General features: G+C 33.8%; 2 protein-coding genes across 2 annotated transcripts in view; both read right to left on the bottom strand.

Moving 5' to 3' along the window:
• Positions 1 to 9664, bottom strand: part of slc27a4 (solute carrier family 27 member 4) — a 38958-nt gene extending 29294 nt beyond the window's left edge. Inside the window, 2 exon segments of the mRNA NM_001017737.1 lie at positions 734 to 895; positions 9375 to 9664. Of these exon segments, the coding sequence (NP_001017737.1) occupies positions 734 to 894 (161 nt within the window). The 5' untranslated portion in view covers position 895; positions 9375 to 9664.
• Positions 9665 to 11242: 1578 nt separating this feature from the next.
• swi5 (SWI5 homologous recombination repair protein) lies at positions 11243 to 19457 on the bottom strand. The gene is given in 5 exon segments (NM_001326527.1): positions 11243 to 11972; positions 12341 to 12435; positions 17025 to 17134; positions 17365 to 17419; positions 19216 to 19457. Coding segments are annotated over 5 exon segments (426 nt in total). The 5' UTR covers positions 19317 to 19457; the 3' UTR covers positions 11243 to 11907.
• Positions 19458 to 19996: the final 539 nt, after the last annotated feature.

Raw genomic sequence — 19996 nt, 5'->3', positions numbered from 1 at the left:
CTTGCTCTGTTAAACATAGTTTGGGAAATATTAAAATAAAACAAAACAAAAAACAAAGGGGGGCTAATAATTCTGACTTCAACTGTATATATATATTTTGAAAAATTTTTATGTGATAAAATGTGACTGTCATTTTTCTTTTTATAAAAAAAAATGTTCCAAAACCACAGGTTTACTTGCAGGCCTTTTTCCAACTCTGACTAAAAGGCTGATTTTCCATGGCCTAATTAAAAACAGGGCATATTATTTTTTGCAAAATATTCAAATAGTTTGATCTTGAATATATTTTTTCATGAATTTAATTGCTATTTTAAAAGCAACAATGGATATTTAACCCAAACTTTAAAATGAAATTAAAAAAAAACACAAGTACCCAGTCTTTGAAGTGGTCAATTTGGTCAACAATAGGCAAATTGTAAGGAAAATATCATAAACGTGAAATGAAATTAAGAAATTATGAATATAATTCCAAAAAATAATTTTAAGAAACTAAAATTTAAAAATGAAAAACAAACCTTTCAGATATTCCATGTATGTAAAAAACAACAACAACTGACTTTCAATGTCTGGAAAAGACCTTTTAAAATTCCATGACATTCGAGAACTTGCATGACTTGAGGGAATGTGTGTTTCTTGTGTGTCACATGTTATTTTACAATCTGAATAACATGTTATTCAATTATTTTCTGTAAAGGAAGGACAGGCCAAAATGGATATTACAACAGAAACTTACTGCAAGTCCCGGTATATAGTCTTTGAAAACACATAGAGGGACTTCCATCCTCCGGAACCCACGTAGAAAATGAGAATGGACGGTAGAACCTGCCACCAAGGTAACCCGATGAACAGCCGGAGAACGAAGAGAAGGGCCGTGGAGCACGCCAACCGCAACATCCTAACACACAAACAACACACCCGTCAATTATTCGCTTCACCACTTGACTATTGCATTAACATTTTTTTGGACCTGTGTGATAGAAGTCTAAAAACACCTTGTTCAATGATAAAAGTTATAATGTAATCACTATCAACCTGACAATTAGAAAAGGTTGAAAGATTCAAAGATGAACTCAAGATAAGCTTCTTAATCATATCAAGAACAGATAGCTGTCATAGAAATCTTTGTCCTTTGAAATGTATGTTAAAGGTCTAGGCCTCAGTATTGAAGTGTTCTATGGGAAAAGTCTGTTTTTTTTATTAATACTGACACTTTTACATTTGAACTTATGGCTGAGAGATTTGACAGAGATCTTATATTGCGATAGAAGTCATCTTATATCCTGATTAGGCCTGTCAGATGGATGGGGTGTCAAAAAAATCTTAAAACGAAAAATTAATTTTTGCGAAATAAAAATAAATTTGAGGAATAAAATTTTAAAAAGTGCAAAGAGAAAATTAAGTTTTGAGAAATAAAAAAGAAACTTGAGAAACAAAAAAAGAAGTGCAAATAAAACTCAAGCAGTAAAAAAAACAACAACCCATTAGTAATTTTAAAAAGTATATATACAAGTATATATACTTAATCTTTGCCATAAAAGTTATGTTACTGTACATACACACGCATGGTTGATAAAAGTGCTCATTTTAGAAGAAATTTTCAGATTCAGGCATTTAGAGGTTTTTACATCTGAACTCTTCACGCACGCACGCACGCACACACGTTTTCGCCTTTACAAAACCCGTCCAGTCAATTGAAACACTCATTTTGATTTGTTTTTTTTAGAAAACCATGAGTTTGCGATGCTGTTTTCACTTTGCACTTCATGTTTCTGCATGTTTCACTTTGTGGCCCTGATTTGACAAGGGGGCAGAATAAAGAAAACATTAGCGTTTAATGCAGGCCCTTTTGTAAAAGCAATTCTATAAAAAATGTTTTGTATATACACTATATAGTTTATTTATTTATTTTTGCACATATGTGTATATATATATATATATATATATATATATATATATATATATATATATATATATAATTTTATTTTTTTATAATTTTTTTTACAGCTTTTTTAGTAGTTCTTTTTTTGTTTGCAAATTTATTTTTCATTCATCAAAACTTTAATTTCCCTCTGCAGTTATTTATTTCTCAAAAATGAATTTTTGCTTTGCAGTTTTTGGAGATTTACATTTATTTTTTTCCTCAATACTTTATTTTTTTTGCAAATTTTTCTTTTATTTTGCAAGTACATATGGCCCTAGATTGACTCCATACTGTCCCAATATCTTTTTTAGTTTAATGGTATATTGCACCAAAATATATTGTGATAAATGATATTATTGTCATTTTAAGACCATTTTATGACACTCATTATATTATGCCAGAATGACATAATGATAGTATCATAATGCAAGTACACTCTTCCAAAAAAACACAGCATATTTTATTCTTAAGAACACTTTATTTAATTATAGTCATTTAATTAATTTTTTAATTAGGCACTGGAATCAGAATGTGAAAACGCATGTCCTAAACAATCAAACAAACAAACAAACAAATAAATAAATAAATATTAACAAAAAAGTGCAATGTAAAATAGTTACAAAATAGACTGCGATATCTGGTACCAGATCTACTTTTAGTCGTCAGACACCCACATGATGAAATATACTATAGTAATTTATAGTAAATACTCTAGTTTTTGTTAACATGCTGACACTGATACCTTCAACAGAGATAGAGATGTTGCAAATATGTTGCTGATACTGGATTTTAAGTATGGGCCATATATATTGCATCACCAAAAATGATTGAGGTCAAGTCTACGTGTTGAGCAACAAGCTGATATAATGATTATTGTGACAGGTCTAATCCTGATAACAACATATCACAAAATAGTATAATTTGTGTAAATTTAATTAATAAGTTTATATACATTGATCACATGTAAAAAAACAAAAAGTATATATGCAGATAGTTACTCATTCATATGTGATCATATGTACAGTAGACATCCCTGTAATGGTGTGTATTGTGCTTATATAAATTATGAAAGTATTAACATAAACAATGTATTTTGTGACACCACAGCATAATATGAAATAGACATTATTATTTTGTCCATATGATGTATATCGTCATATTGCACAGCCTTACTTGAAGTTAAATCCTGCTGCTATAAAACAATTTTATTTTATATTTTATTAAAAGTGCAGCACGGTGGCTCAGTGGTTAGCTGTTGCCATACAGCAAGGTCAATGGTTCGAGTCCCGACTGGGCATTTCTGTGTGGAGTTTGCATGTTTTCCCCCGGTTGGCATGAGTTTCATCCAGGATCAAAAGAAGAAACTAGTGTATGAGTGTGTACATGAATGAGTGTTTCTGGGTGTTTCTCAGTACTGGGTTGTGGCTGGAAGGGCATCTGCTGTGTAAAACATATGCTGGAATAGTTGACGGTTCATTTCACTGTGGCGACCCCTGATAAACAAGGGACAAGTCGAAGAAAAATGAATGTATAAAATTAATATAATGTTATAATTATGCATTATTATTAAGGATAACACTTTATTTATGCACATCTGTCTCACAATAATATTAATGATTAATATAATAATAATATAAATTAATAAAAGTGAACAAATGCTGACAATATTTTCTTTTAAATCACTAAAGAGTTAAGTATTCACTTTGTATTATCCAAATATGTTTTTTGATTCTCAACATGCTGGTAACCAATGACTTGCATTAATGCGTCACCAAGAGGCATGATTTCAGAAAAAAAAAAAAACTTCTTTGATCTTCTACTTAATAATACTAATAATAATAACAATAATAAAAATAATCTACAATTTATCTTGGATGCACTGAGTGTGAGTAAATAAACCTCATGAAGTAAAGTGAATTTTACTTTTAAAATGATTCATTAAAAGCCACTGTAGCATTTCTAGGCCTTTTTTTTGCACTAAAACACTTGTAAAGTAACTAGGGTAGATTGAATGTCAGTGACCGAAGGTAACAGAGCTATCTGATCTGTACTATGGTTTCCGTCAGCTCATCTGAACGCAGTAGAAGCTTACACTTGCTAAATTACACCAGTCATTCTTGCTCTCTCTTGTGTTGCCTATATGAAGGAGAATGAGCCGAGCTGTCACTTTAAAATAATTATTTAATTTGCAGTCTTCTATTGCAATATATTGAAGTGATCTACATTTGTATTCTAACATTAAGTCACACTATAGGGCTGGGCGATTAATCGAAAAGTAATTGAATTCGACATTCACAATCTATAATCATTTAAAATTTTCCGGGTCATTTATTTCAATTACTTTCCCTACCGCATGGAGTCACGTGACCTGGCTCTGTTTACACTTCTGCGTTGAGTGAAGCCTTCACGTGATCGCTTACCCCTCATGTGACTGACGGCAACCTTCTCAAATAAATGTAACTACATGTTGCGAAGATGTATGGCGCAAGCTCTGTGATCGGTCAGCTTGGTAACAATGACGAGTATGGGCCACGCAGCAAGGGCAAAAAAATAAAATCTAAAATAAATTTTAAAATCATTAATCATAATTGAGTTAAAATTATATTAATCGAAATAATTAATCTCGATTAATAACATTAATCGAGAGTATTAATCTTATATTTTGATTTTAGGCCAAATCGCCCAGCCCTAAATGGCCAAAACCATAATCGTACAAACAAATTATGGCAATAGACTATTGAAAAATTATTCATTGGATTTACTTTAAGGTAAGTGGTTGCAAACAATTTATATGGGCTGAATTTAAACAAACAAATTCAATTTAGTAATGTTCAACTCAATTTATTTGTTTAAAAAAAAAGTTAATCCAATAAAAAAAATAAATTTCAGTGCACATAAATAATCCATAATACTCTGCAAAATACATTTAAGCATGGTTATTAACCATGCGTTTAGGACTTTTTTATTTGAATTGTATGAATCTGAATATATTTATTTTAGAAGTATTCACATTTTGTTTTACAAACTTGAAGGTGATTTTAAACAGCACAGAAAATCTTAAAATCACAAAGTCGTTAAAAGTGCAATGAAATTATCCATTGTATTTTATTTTCTGGTTCAAATATATAAACATTCAAGACATTCACTTGAGATTAGGGCTGCACAATATATCGTTTCAGCATCGATATCGCAATGTGTGCATCCGCAATAGTCACATGGCACGATCTTCAATATTGAGTTGGGATTATAATTTATTATAATCAATGCACGGCGATGTGAGGGTGCAGTGGGTAGCACGTTCGCCTCACAGCAAAAAGGTCACTGGTTCGAGCCTCGGCTGGGTCAGTTAGCATTTCTGTGTGGAGTTTGAATGTTCTCCCTGCGTTTGTGTGGGTTTATTACGGGTGCTCCAGTTTCCCCCACAGTCCAAAGACATGCGGTACAGGTGACTTGGGTAGGCTAGATTGTCTGTAGTGTATGAGTGTGAATGTGTGTGTGTGGATGTTTCCTAGAAATGGGTTGCAGCTGGAACAGCATCTGCTGCGTAAAAACGTGCTGGATAAGTTGGCGGTTCATTCCGCGGTGGCGACCCCGAATTAATAAAGGGACTAAGCCGAAATGAAAATGAATTAATGAAAAATCAATGCAGAGTTGAATTTTAATGAAGTAAAATGCTAGTTCACCCAAAAGTTTTACTTTACTCACTATTTCAAATGTTTATGAGTTTCTTTTTTATGATGAACACAAAAAGAAGATATTTTAATAACTCAAACATTTAAAACATCACTACCTGAATACTGTTACTGTCCAGAAAACTATAATTCACTTTTTTATCTTTGCTATATTTTATTTATCTATGCTTGTAATTTATTTGTTTTATATGGCAATGTCAGATTTTTCCAATATCGTGCAGCCCTACTTGAGATTCAAAATTAAGATTTTTTTTATACAAAACTATGCTTAAAATAAGAATAAATATCTGTCAATGTGGTTTTAAAAATACATTTTCTGTTCAATCAAGTTGATTTTTGAGCGCACTGTCAAATATTTGTTTGGATTTTAGCAATGAGCTTTCTTCATTTTGAACAATTTCACATAAAATAAGACATTGTGTCTCACATAATCTTTCAAGACAAATTTATTGATTTAAGAATCTTTTGAAATAAAAACAAGATAAAATAGGGAAAAAATGTGATAAACTAATAAAAAAGGTGTGATAAACGTTATTTCCATATTATATCTTGCATTTGGCAGCTGACTTATTAAAAACTTTGATTGACTAAAGACAAAACAAAAGATTGTAACAAAACTGAATATTAAATCTATAAGCATTTCGAAAAATTATTCATTAAATTCTCTCAATTTGGTCATACACATTTATTAGAACTTTGGTGTTCTTATCTATTACACAAAATTGACATATATTAATATGATGATGATGATGATTATTATTATTATTATTATATTAATAGTCTTATTGTGACATTTTACCTTATATGTATCAACACTTCAATAAACTGTGTATGAGTGGAAATATACCAAAGGTTAAATAATAACTGACAACAGAGGTAAAAGGCCACTGGTGTAAAAATGTGGCAACTAGTCCCGGTCAAATGAACAGATACGTAAACAATCCGCCGTTTCACACTTTCTCAATCTATTGACGGACAGAAATGACGGCCATACGTCATCATCCTCATCATCATCGTACTTTTCGCTGCAGCTGGGAAATCCTACAGTGTGCGACGCGTCTATATGTGTCCTGAAAGATGTTGAGGAGAATTTGAATGTCTGTTCAGACCTTTAACCGCATGACGACGCGAGACAAAATGATGACAGACGTGCTGTGGGTGCGGATGGATATTAAAGCAATGCAGAAGCCAGCATCATCCTCCTCATCTTCCACCTCATCATCATCATCATCATCAGGCGAGGGTTACCGCAGAGACCTGATTTGTTGCTCAAGCCCGGAAATCTGAGAGCACATTGGATGTACGGCACTGTTGGCACTCGTGCGCGCGACTCGGCTCATTCGAGCACTTAAGATTCAGTACTCTGATTCAGTGATTCATATGTGCCATCACGCGGTGGCAGCATTACATGCTGATGTTTTGAACCCGATTATGCTTTATTTACAAGAAGTAATTATACAACGTTTATTTCCTCAGATGAAGATATTTCAGCACAATTTAACTCAGTTTATAAAATTGTCATACAATGAAGTAGGCTACAGCAAACGTGTAAAGATAACGTTAGTTTTATATGAAGTACAGTGCTTAGCATAATGGAGTACACCCAATTTTGAAAATGTATATTTGTATCAATTTCTTAGTAAATATATGCAATGCATTTTGGTGCATTAATCAAAACAGATTTATTAAACAGATATACATATTAAAATAATGTTTAATTTACCAAACATATTCACAAATGAAAACATACTACAATTAAATTCAAGCAAAAAAAAAACTACAACATTTTAAAGTTTTTTTGCTTCTCTTGATTTTTGCTCTTTTTTATAATTGTATTTATTGTTTTCTATAACATTGTACATTTGGTTGTACTAGTTTTTTGACCGTTATCATAAGTTATTTTGTTAGATAAACTCCAGATTTGGCTTCCGTACTGACTAAACTAAAGTATATGTACAAATATATAATTGTAAAGCTTCATGTTAAAAATGTGAATTTAAAACAGATTTTTGAGGGGTGTACTGAGCACTTTATATTTGATATAGTGCATTAATGCCTACCCACTTTTTTCAGCAATACTTTTTTTCAAAATATTTAAAAGGTTTTTGATACAGCATCAAAAACTATGGAACAAGCCAATTGGGTATAAGGTGAATAAAGTGAATTACAATATTACAAACATTGTTTTTTTTTTTTTTTCAAAAACAAAGTGATGAAAATTAGACCAAAATAGATTTTATGATAGAAAGCTGCAAATGACACAATAAAATTAAATATAATGCAGAAATATTACATTAATCGCTTAACGATTTTGGTTGCATCTATAGAAATAATACATTTCAAGTTTTCAGCAAAGTTTGCACACATATATAATTAAGTTTTAGAAACACAGGGAGCTAAAGTTTGAACCCTCAGATTGGTGAAATTTTCTATGCAACACCTGCACATTGCTAATAAATTTACTGAATTAATACTAACAGATTGGTTTAACAAAGGCATAGCTTGCAATCTATTAACTGCCTTGGTGCTCATAACTTTTTCTGTATAAGTGTTTCTGCAGGTTTCACAAAGTTAAATTTAAGACTTTTAAAGACATTTTAAAGACCATTATGAATTAAATTTTTGCCTTACACAAGGCTAAATGCTAAAGATTTTTTTTTTTCGAACATCTTAGTTAAAAAAGACTTTCACTTGCCCTATCAAAAAATAATTAAAATTAAATACATTCAATGATACAATAATAATAATTTAGTTTGAATATTTCTTTTTGTAATTTCTAAATAAATCCATTCACAAACTCTATAACCCTTAACAAGAATAGAACAAAACATAGCTGTCAGTTACTTCAGCCTACAATAATAATGATTTAATAATAAAAATATAGGTCAGGTCAGTATCATCATAAGTAAATAAATGTAGAACTTTTAAGCAAATGTTAATTAAAAGCTTTTTGAAAATAAAAAGTTAAAAGCTTTATCGAGATGAATTGCTGTCAATTGTATGGGTGTAAATGGCCAGAGTAGGTTGCTATACATGAACACAGAAAAATTAAGACTTGTTGAAAAATATGTAAGACCTACAACACATGTCAGTAGATTTAAGACTTTTTAAAGCCTAAAATTTAGCTTTTAGAGATTTAAGACATTTTAAGACCCTGTAGACACCCTGTTCAGAGACCTAAAAGTTAACGTTAACCTATTTTTTGGTAATTGGGAGTTTAACATATTCAGAAATGTTTCCCAGCTCATTGCGCCTAAGAGTTCAGGATTCAGGTCGATTTGTGAACGAATCCATTCGCTTTAATGACTCGGTTGAAAAGATCCGACTCAAAAGAATGCTTCGCTCGCGAATCGGACATCACTACAGCAATGCAGTACACTGAGCTTCACTCTACAGTTACAATCACAAAACACGTTGTATGAAATTCAACTCGTACAGTCAGGCAATTAATTATATTATGCGTTTATACGATCGGTTATATTTGCTATGCGTGTTTCATACTGAAAAGGCCAGTGCGCATGAATGACATCCTATTTCCCTTTAGCTGGATTATGAGCAATTACACTGCTACACATGACACGGCATCCATCGGCAAACATAAGCAGAACACAATGCATATTGACGCTATAGTAAAATCAGTAAATTCATCTTTAACAAGCAACTGACAGCTCGCTATCATGACGATTAATGATACAGGAGATTCCGGAAATGACTAATGGCTAAAATATTTGAAATGTTGGTGTTTGTGGTCCGGGAAATACCTCGATTTTGGTCTTCTCTGTCACAATAACGTGTGTATTATGGCAGAAGGGGAACCTGTTCCGTACGATCCCACCTTGATCGGCTTAAGCGAAACCTCCACCGTTTACCTGCGCTGATACACACGCGCCGGTGTGTAACGGCCACTCGCCCGCCTTTTACCTATTTCCGCGGCTCCTATGGTAGACTTTGCTCCCGTTTATTTCATTTTTTCACTCTTATCTGTTATCGCTTCATTGTGGGGATAGCATGTAGCGCTGGTAATTCCAATGACCTTATAATTTTCTTACTTGCGCCCGCCTCCTCGCTATTCGCCGGTGCTGTGTGTACACATTGAATGACAGCGCTTTAAACCAATCGTGCTCTCAGAGCGCAGCCTTTTCGCTGTTGAAAGGCGGGGCTTAAAGTCCTGTCAAGGAAATGTGGCCCAGCCAGCGAATCATCACGACAGTTTCCACCCGGTAGTTGCAAAGCAGCTCTGCGGGACCATGAGGCATGATGGAGGAGGAGAACGAGAGCTATTGTCAGACATCTGTCCATCTGCAAGCCATTGTACTGGCAAAGACAGCTGTTTGTGAAAATTAAAAGAACGTAATGCACATGATAATACTAATGTGTAAGGAGACAGGATTTTAACTGAAATATATAGCAAAAGGACACGAGACTGTTGGTTTCATTCAAAATGCATGAATTGCAAACATTTCTATTTTAGTTTGAAGTATGTATTTTTTTTTCTGTGAAATTATTTTGACTATACTCCTGATTGCATGTAGCATTCGATACAAGTTAATTCACAGAAACAAACTGTGTATAATCGCTTATCTAAATGTAGCTCCTAAAACAACTTACCTATGTAGCTGACGTCACAAACCCCATTTATTTTTTCAGTTTGCATTTTAATGTTAACATGATTTGCCTAACAAATTACTTTCCACTGTGTTTCTTTGTACTGGTCACAACATTCATATATTTTTTTAGAATGGTCGATGAAAATCATGTGAGATAACAGTAACAAAAATTGATTTCATGTGGTATAAACACTTCACTGTGGATATCATGTTAGACAGCACCAGTGGTGGAAAGTCATGAAAAATCATACTCAAGTAAAAGTATAATTACTTACTTAATAATGTAGTGCAAGTAGAGTAAAAGTATCTGCTGTAAATATTACTCAAAGTATGAGTAAAAAGTAGCCCTTTAAGAAGTATTACACTGTGAAAAGGTGATGTTTTTACATGCAATTTATGCATGTGTGTGTGTAAACGTAACATTTTGACTATTTGACGATTTCAGTCATCGTACAGTAAACATTCGCCACCATCAATGGCATTCAGTCTAAACAGTCATTGCGTGTAAAGATTTTGGACATCATCTTCCTGGATACTTTCCAAACATATCTTCAAATTGTTCATAATAATGAAAAATTATTATTATTTGATAGGACTGGAATCAAAGAATTGATTTAATAATTTGTTTATCCCCATAGACAAGAAAAAAATTAAGTAATTACGCAGGTTGAAATAAAGTAGTGGAGTAAAAGTAGCGATATTGCACTAAAAGTGTATTCAAGGGAAAGTAAAAGTACACATTTTTAAAACTACCTAATAAATTACTAATCCTAAGAACAAAAAACTCAAGTACAGTAATTGGAGTATTTATAATTTGTTACTGGACAGCACAAATCAGTTTACAACTGTATAGTGATATGTACATTATCTACTATCAGCAAAGCAGATTTTTTATCTATGCAATCCAAAAATATTGAGACACAGGCCATAATTTATCTATCATAACTAGCTTATGGTGTACTTAGTTCACCTTTAGCACAGCTGGGACAGCTACGCAACATAACACATTAAGCAACCTCACAAATACTGCTTAAATTTATTTCATTAACTTTCAAATAAATGCATTTATTGGTAAAACAAAAATAATAATAACAATAATAAAGCAGAATTTATGACACAGTACTTCCCTAAAGGAACAGTTCACCCATAAATGAACCTTTCATCATTGTGCCAAATCTGACTTCCTTTCATTTGGAGAGCCCAAAATGAGACGTTTCGAAAAATGTTCATGTTGCTCTTTTCCATACAACGTGAGCAACTTCAAAGCTACATGTCATCTCGTTTTGGATTTCAAATCAAAATAAAAGGTAAGGAATTCATGACAGACATTGAATTTTTAAACAAATTTTCCTCTAATTCACCAGATTTGGATGACAACACAATGGCCATAGACACCTTTTCATGCACAATAATCTCGCGTGCATGATATCACGTCGCCTTTGGCATGAACACAATATGAGTAAAACGATGCTCAGAGAAAAACGTCAAACCAATTCTTATCACAGTGTTAACAAAAGACCTTTTTATTTCTTTGAAGGTTTGTATGTAAAATTAAATCAGAGTTAATTCAGACAGAAACTTCTTAATTAGGCTCATTCAGCCCAATAGCATGAAGAAAACACTGGTGTGTTCTGTATAAATACAAAGATATAACACTAACAGTATTATGAGGCCCTTCCAATCTCTGTCAGTCATCCAACTCAAGGCCAAAGTGACTGTACAAGTCTCGTGTGGTCACTCCACGCAGGCCGGCTGTAGGAAACACAGAGAGACAGTTGTCTTTATCAATGGTCACATGGGGAAAAATGACCCCCTCCAGCCCTCAGAGCAGCTGAAGTCACTGTGAGGCCGGAGAAACTCAGCATGCTGGGAGTCTAAAAGGGTCCATTATCTTACAGAATGCAGCGGTAATACCAGAGGATGCCATTATCATAATCTTGACACTGGTGAGAAATGCAGAGCGAGCGTACGGAGGCTGTAACCCACTTAGATGAGTGTGATGGCAGAAGTGTGTAGGCCACAAGTGTTTATGGAGAGGAGGTTATTGTGGTATGAATGTCTGGTAGCAGACTGGCAAAAAACACCTTTTAAAATGTATTATTAAAGGCATCACGTCTTACCTAGTCTGCCCAGTAGAGTTTGTCCGATGTCTTTGATGTCATTGTATTCATGCAGCAGGTCGATGTGCTGATCCAGCTCTTGTACAACAAATCCTCTGCAAACACAACCACACAGCAACGCTAGCTCAGTTTAATCTGCCAGTAAACCAATAGTGGGACAATAATGCAACTAAAAATAAGCAATCTTAAAATGGACATATTTTACATTTAAGATATTTTAGCTATTATCTTAAAAGAAACAAAACTAAATATATACAAAAAAAAAACTGCTATCTTAAAAGGTCCCATGAAATTAAAATAAACTTTTTAGATGTTAAAATCAGTATTGTTAGCTTGTAGGATATCTATAAGCTAATTTTCTCCAAAACAGTGACAAAATTTGCATTTAGAAGATATAAAACTGATATAAACATGTAAAGCATAGATCTCAAACTCAATTCCTGTAGGGCCGCAGCTCTGCACAGTTTTGCTCCAACCATAATCAAACACAGCTGATCCAGTGTTCAAAAAAGTCCTGAACACTTTGATTAGTTGCATTAGCTGTGTTAGATTAGGATTGGAGCAAAACTGTTCAGAGCTGTGGCCCTCAAGGCATTGAGTTTGAGATCTATCATGTAAAGCTTCTGCCTGAAGCTGCGGTCACACTGCACTTTTCTCCTCATAGACTTCCATTCATACGCATGCGGATGAGTCAGACCGGAAACGCAAGCACCTACGACAGGTTTTCCAGGTTGCTGCAATGCAGAGTTTAAGCTTGATGAACTCTGACTTGTGAAATACCATCACTTGACTACATGAGACCAACTGAGGATCAAAACATGACCTCTCTGGACAGGAATTTAAAATATGGACCAATCACTCACTTTTTTAATGTCTAATCATCTTGTTCAATCCCACCCCTTTTCGCAGAGCCGTATGACATAATTTTGTAAGCTCAAACTCAAGTGTGACTGCGGCATAAATGGATTTTTTTTTTTTCATGTCACCCCATACTTCAGTTTTTCATCAAATCACGACCAATCAAATGCTCTCTAGAGTCTGATATGCCCCTTCCCTCTTAAGACGCTTCACATTTGATGCGCTTGAGCTCAATCACTCTCACTGGCAAAGCGGTGATAAAGCAAAAGGCTATTGACTGTTTTATAAAAAGGGGAGGAGCTACACTATGTCCCGCCCTGCAAATTTAAATGCACATTTAAAAGCACTTCATGGGACCTTTAAAGTCCCCATGAACCGGAAAGATGCAATAATTTTTTTTTTCTTATTGTGACGCAGAGAAACAGAATATTAAATGCGTAAAGAGTAGGTGTGTTTTTTCTACTACTAGCTGATCGGATATAGTAAAGTAGGCATTTCATTCAGAAAGATCAGGAAAAGAGTTATTACAAACAAACAGACTCCTCCTCCTCCTCACCATTTCTGTTTGTTGTCAAAACTGACAGCTTGGTTAAATATGTAAGCTATGGCTAATTCCTAAGATAAACGTAATAGACCCTTTTCACACTTCCGGGCTTCTCAGTAGAGGAAGTCATCATAGTTGGGAAAACTTAGAGCGCAGTGAATGGGAGAATTCAACAAATATTTTTTTTTACAATCTTATTTGCTTAAATAATAAAAGAAAAACGCCACGATGATGTTATAAAGACTTTCAGACAGAGGAAAAAAATTGCGTGAGACTGATGTCGGCAGTCAGAGGAGTGAATAACGTCAAATTTGCTGTCCTGTCTCATAGACGCTGCATTAAAACCCCCTCGCACAAGCGGTAATTAGTTTTTTTGTCATTTGAAGCAAAGATGATATACTACATACATAAATACAAGTAAATTTTCATACATTTAAAAAAAAATAAAACTATTAAAAGATTTTAAGATGCTGATGACCGTTAAACGCGTCATAACAGGCTTGTGAAAAGGGTCCATCTGACAATTTAATTGAAAAATAAAAGCATTTTTAGATTTCAATTAAAGATTAAAAAGGCCAATTTTTTTTCTTAATGACATGCATAGATGAATTGTTCACCACAAAACTAGATACAAAAATTCACAAAATCATATGCTTAGTTTTGACTTCTTAGCCACTTTAAGAACACTTGAAATAAAGAACATTTTAAGCTAGGGATAGTTCACAGACAATATACATTTGCTGTTAATTCACTCAGGCCATCCAATATGTACAGTAAAGCAAGCAGTTTTTTATTCAGCAGAACAATTTTTTATTTCTTGCTTAAATTGTGGTTCTTTGTCATTTAAAATTCATGATACATGTATACACACACACACACACACACACACACACACACACACATATATATATATATATATATATATATATATATATATATATGTGTGTGTGTGTGTGTGTGTGTGTGTGTGTGTGTGTGTTTGTTTTTTTTAAGATATATGAATAATTAAGATATATGAATAACAAACTTTGCACAAAATTCTTCAGATCAGTGAGTGTTGTTAAAATATTTATATTATTTATTAATAGTTATTCTAATGGTTTGTTTAGAAAAATGTGTAGGTTTGCATCCGGACCAACAGTTTTGCTTCATAAGTCCTCAGTGTATCCTCAGGAGTCATGGGTATTAATTAAGGCTGTTTCTCAATTCCAAGAACACAGAGAACGGACTCGCGTTCTTGTGGAGACCGGTCTTTCCAAGTGACCGAGAACAGAGAATGCGTCCTGTGAGAAATGAGATGCTGCGTTCTGGTTTTTCCTGATGGTCACATGACCTTCACAAGTTTTTTTATGGAAAATAATTTAGACATTACAGTATTTATACAACAATTTATTGTTTTTCCCCTTTTCACAATATATACTTTGCATATAGACCTTACAAATATATACATTGCACAATACAAATAAAACTAACTTAAATACAAATTTCAGCAAATAAACACCCTTAATGTGTTTATGCCTTTATAAAGATTTTCATGGTAATGTTTACTTTCAACGTCTCATTTAGGAAAACTCCTGCCTGGTAAATAAGTTATATCTCTGAACTTTAATATTAAATCTAAATTAAATGCTTCCCACCTCCTTTATTCAGCCGCAATGACTTCTGGGACTTCTCAAGCGAGTTTTCCACTTAAGTCTGCATCGGTGCGTCTTTAATATCAAGGACACATCTGGGAATTTTTACGCACCCTCCTGTCTTGCGGTCTTGAGTTTTGGAGCTGAACTTTGGCAGTTGATGTTGACGTTACACGAGAACACATAGATGCAAGAATGCTGAAGAACGCATATTGAGAAACAGCCTAAGTTTTGCATGTACACATATTTTTTGGATGTTTAAGTGGCAGTAGCTGTTGACTTTCGCCATTTTAAGAATCGCAAGGACCAAGGTTTCAACAAAAAAACTAAACTAAAAAAAACATTTTTATTGGAATACTGAAAAAAATTTAATTTAGAAATATCAGATGGCCTAGGTGAGTAAATTAACTGCAAATTTTCAGTGTGAAACGGAAGTTGCTGCGGATGTTTATTTAAGTATGATGAGGTACTTTCAATTGAAATGGAATTAAGTGGGGGGCAAGGCTTTCTTTTAAACTCCTCCTCACATGTTTCACTTGTAGAAAAAATAAAGTTGAGGAGGCAAATGGTCAGATTTTGATTAAAGGTTACCAAAACAAACCTTTTTTTTATTAAGTAGATTAACTTGCAGGGTTCACATTAAAACTAACAATGTATGCTAGCAAATTCAACATTGTAAATTGGATTTCGTACTTTAAAGGTCCTGTGAAGTGCTTTGAAATAGGCATTTTTATATTTTTTCATTCATTTTCTTGTCGGCTTAGTCCCTTTATTAATCCGGGGTCGCCACAGCAGAATGAACCGCCAACGTATCCAGCAAGTTTTTACGCAGTGGATGCCCTTCCAGCCGCAACCCATCTCTGGGAAACATCCGCACACACATTCACACACACACTCATACACTATGGTCAATTTAGCCTACCCAATTCACCAGTACCACATGTCTTTGGACTGTGGGGGAAACCGGAGCACCCGGAGGAAACCCACACGAATGCAAACTCCACACAGAAACGCCAACTGAGCCGAGGCTCCAGCGACCTTCTTGCTTTAAGGCGACAGCACTATCTACTACGCCACTGCTTCACCCTTTTTTATATTTATGTTTAACGTAATCTCAAACGAAACAAGATGGGAAAAGAAGATAGAGTGGGGCATATTGTAGTTCCTACCTTTTTAAAAAAACAGCCAATAATGTTTTGTTTTATCACCGCTCTGCCAGTGACAGTGGTTGAGATCAATGAAAAGCAAATGAGAAGCTTCTTAAAGGGGGTGGGGCATGTCAAACCCTAGAGGGCATTTTAATGGTCAAGAAGATTTGATGTGAATCTGTAGTATGAGGTGACAAAAGCGTTTATCCATTAAGATGGAAGTTACAAACTACAAACTTTACATGTTTCTATCATTTTTATTTCTTCTAAACGCAAATTTTGTCACTGTTTTGGAGCACACTAGCTTATAGATATCCTAAAAGCTAGCAATACTGATACTAACATCTAAAAACTTTATTTTAATTTCATGGGACCTTCAAGAGTGAACACAACAATATATCTAGCATCTAGAATTGCTGAAGTTCTCTTCGACTGTAATTTGCTTTGTACAAAAGCGTCTGCTAAATGAACAATTGTACATGTAATCTTTTTCCACCTACTCTTTTTCCAGTGAGGCAATCTCTGAATCCAGACAATCCTGTGTTTTCTTGAGCTCTTTCACTTCTTCCTCAAGACAAACAGGAGATTTCACCATACTAGGCTTCAGTACCTATCATAACAAACCAATCACAACTTATCCATATGCATATCGACTATAATTCACATCAGTTTTGCACACTCTTCAAAGATCACACATGATTTGTAGAAATTCAATTCAAATGAATACTGTTTTTAATAGTTGTAGACATTGTATCATAGACTACTAATATGTCAAAATTACAATATCAATATTTATTAATTTTCTAAAAACATTTGACTCAATCAATAAACTTTACATACTGGAGATTTAAAACCTGAGTTGACGCTCCTAGAGTTACATCTGGATTCTGAAAGTCTGTAAGGAATAAACAAACATTACTAGTTATGCTTTCACTAAACAGACTTGTATTGAATGTTTGTTTTTCTATTGATTTAAACGCAAGAATACAGTTATACATAAAATAGTATACAAGGGAAATAACAGAAATTACATTTAACTCAAGCATAGTTATCATGTACATTAAGTATTTTTAGAGGTCTTAAGAGCTTTAAGATTACATTGTATTGAAGTCAGGGAATTATTTCAAAAAATTATATCAATAAAAAAAAGGAGTTTACAGGATAATACATTTACGATTTTTGGTTTGTGAATGTGGGACTTTTCAAATAAAATGAAGTTTCATCAAATCAAATTTAAGACTTTTAAGGCCGGGCTAAACAATAATGACTATTTCTAACGGCCTGGTTGGGCCAATGGACTTTTTTTTTTTGCTTGCCACAAAAAAAAAATCTAATGTAATTATTTCTTAATGACATACTTTAATGTGTCAAAAGAAAAAAAAGTTGCAAACACCATTTTCAACATACTAGATTTTTTTTTTTTTTTCGATGACAGGTTTAACATTGTTCATATAAGGGTTCATACACATTTGTACTACTAAAATTCCATGACATTTCATGCCTTTTCCAAGATTTTTAAGAGCAATTTCATATTCTAATGCACAGGTGTCAAACTCCAAAAGGGCCGCAGCTCTGCGCAGTTTAGTTCCAACCATAATTAAACACACCTGATCAAACTTATTGAGTCCTTCAGGCTTGTTTGAAACCTACAGGTAAGTGTGTTGGAGCAGGGTTGGAATTAAACTGTGCAGGGCTTCGGCCCTCCAGGAATTGAGTTTGACACCCCTGTTCTAATGTTTCATATAATGTCTACGCATAGGTGGTTATTAATACGAAAAACAGTGCACATTCAAATTTCTTTCAGCCTGTCAGAAAACATGCAACAATCGATTTGGTTTAAATGTTATTATATCTATGTAAATTTTATTTAAACAATGCTTACACCACACTAATGATGTGAGAGCATGTTTTTGGCCAAGGACAGAAAAGTAAATACAACTACCATATATTCATGTACTGTATACAGATATTTGTTAAACAAATTTTCATGACTTTTCCAAAACTTTTGTGGGTTTTTTCTGTTTTTCCAAAACCTTTCCAGGTTTTCCATGACCGTATTTGAAGAGTTCAGATGCGAAAACCTCCAAGTGTCGTTTAAAATGTTCATCAAAAATAAACATTTGTTGTCGGCCTCCTTTGTTTAAAGACCTTTACACAGAAGCCTGATAAAAATGCTCATTTTAGAGAAAACTTGCAGGCCGCATTTAGGGGTTTTTGCATCTGAACTCTTTATTACATCAATAATCAAATATATTTGTTGGCTTTTGGTCCAAATTAATTGAGTATAACTTCTATTCAACCTAATGCATTATAAAACCTTAAGTTTCATGCCTATTTATAAATATTATGTCTACTTGCCCTTACTGTAAATATTTTTGTATGAAAGGAAGATAACGTAAAGCAATTTATGGCTATGTTATTATCATGAGGAACTGTGTAATTGTTTTCAGTTTTCTTTCTCTGGTTTTATTAAGATGGGTTATTGGTGATTGGATGGATGTCGGAATAACCTAGCTTTACTTAAACAAAGGAAAATGAAGACCTGTTTAAAATTATTTAAGACATACAACACAATATTTCAGTGAATTTAAAATTTATTAAAAGCATAAAACGCTGAAATTTAAGAAATTTTAAGACTTTTTAATAACGTGACCCCGCGGATACTCTGTTTAAATGTTGCAGTTTGTTTACCTTCTTCTTGAAGACACGCCCCCTTGACGTGGCGTAACTTTGACGTGCGCATCATCGCTAACGGGTTGGGTGTTCATTTCTAGTTCTGCTGTCTCGTTCATTTCTTTCTACTGAGAATAAAGATAAAAATGAAAACATATGATTTACATGACCTTTAAGCTCTTAATGAGGCGCTCTTGAGCAGTGAACCGTCCCGCGCAGTTTCTGATGAAGAAATTCCCGCCTTGCTGCGTGTACTTGCGTCATCATAAGTACTCATTCTGATTGGTTCGTACTGGTGTGAGCCTTTTGATTGGTGCATTGATGCTCTTCCGGTGCACCGCAGCTTGGTTGGGTAAAGTAAAAGGCTGTTTCTCAATTCCAAAGAACGCAGAGAACGGACTTGTGTTCTTGTGGAGACCGGTCTTTCCAGGTGTCCTCGGAAGAACGAACTCAGGAGACCGCGAGGGCAGAGAATGCGTCCTTTGAGAAATGGGATGCTGCGTTCTTCCTGATGGTCACATGACCTTCACGTGTTTTAAGTGGTAAATTATTTGAACATTACAGCCTTCATACAACGATTTATTGTTTTTCCCCTTTTCAAAATATATACTTTGCATAAAAACATTATAAATATATGTTGCACAATATAAATAAAACAGATTTTAATACGAATTTCAGCAAACAACTCTTAATGTGTTTATTCCTTTATTAAGATGTTCATGTTAATATTTACTTTCACCGTTTCATTTAGGGAAACTCCTGAGGTAAATAATTCATATCTATGAACTTTAATAATAAA

The sequence above is a fragment of the Danio rerio genome, chromosome 10, assembly GCF_049306965.1.
Source record: "Danio rerio strain Tuebingen ecotype United States chromosome 10, GRCz12tu, whole genome shotgun sequence".
Taxonomy (NCBI): domain Eukaryota; kingdom Metazoa; phylum Chordata; class Actinopteri; order Cypriniformes; family Danionidae; genus Danio; species Danio rerio.
Note: the sequence above shows the minus strand (reverse complement) of the source record. Positions and strands in the feature narration are given on the sequence as shown.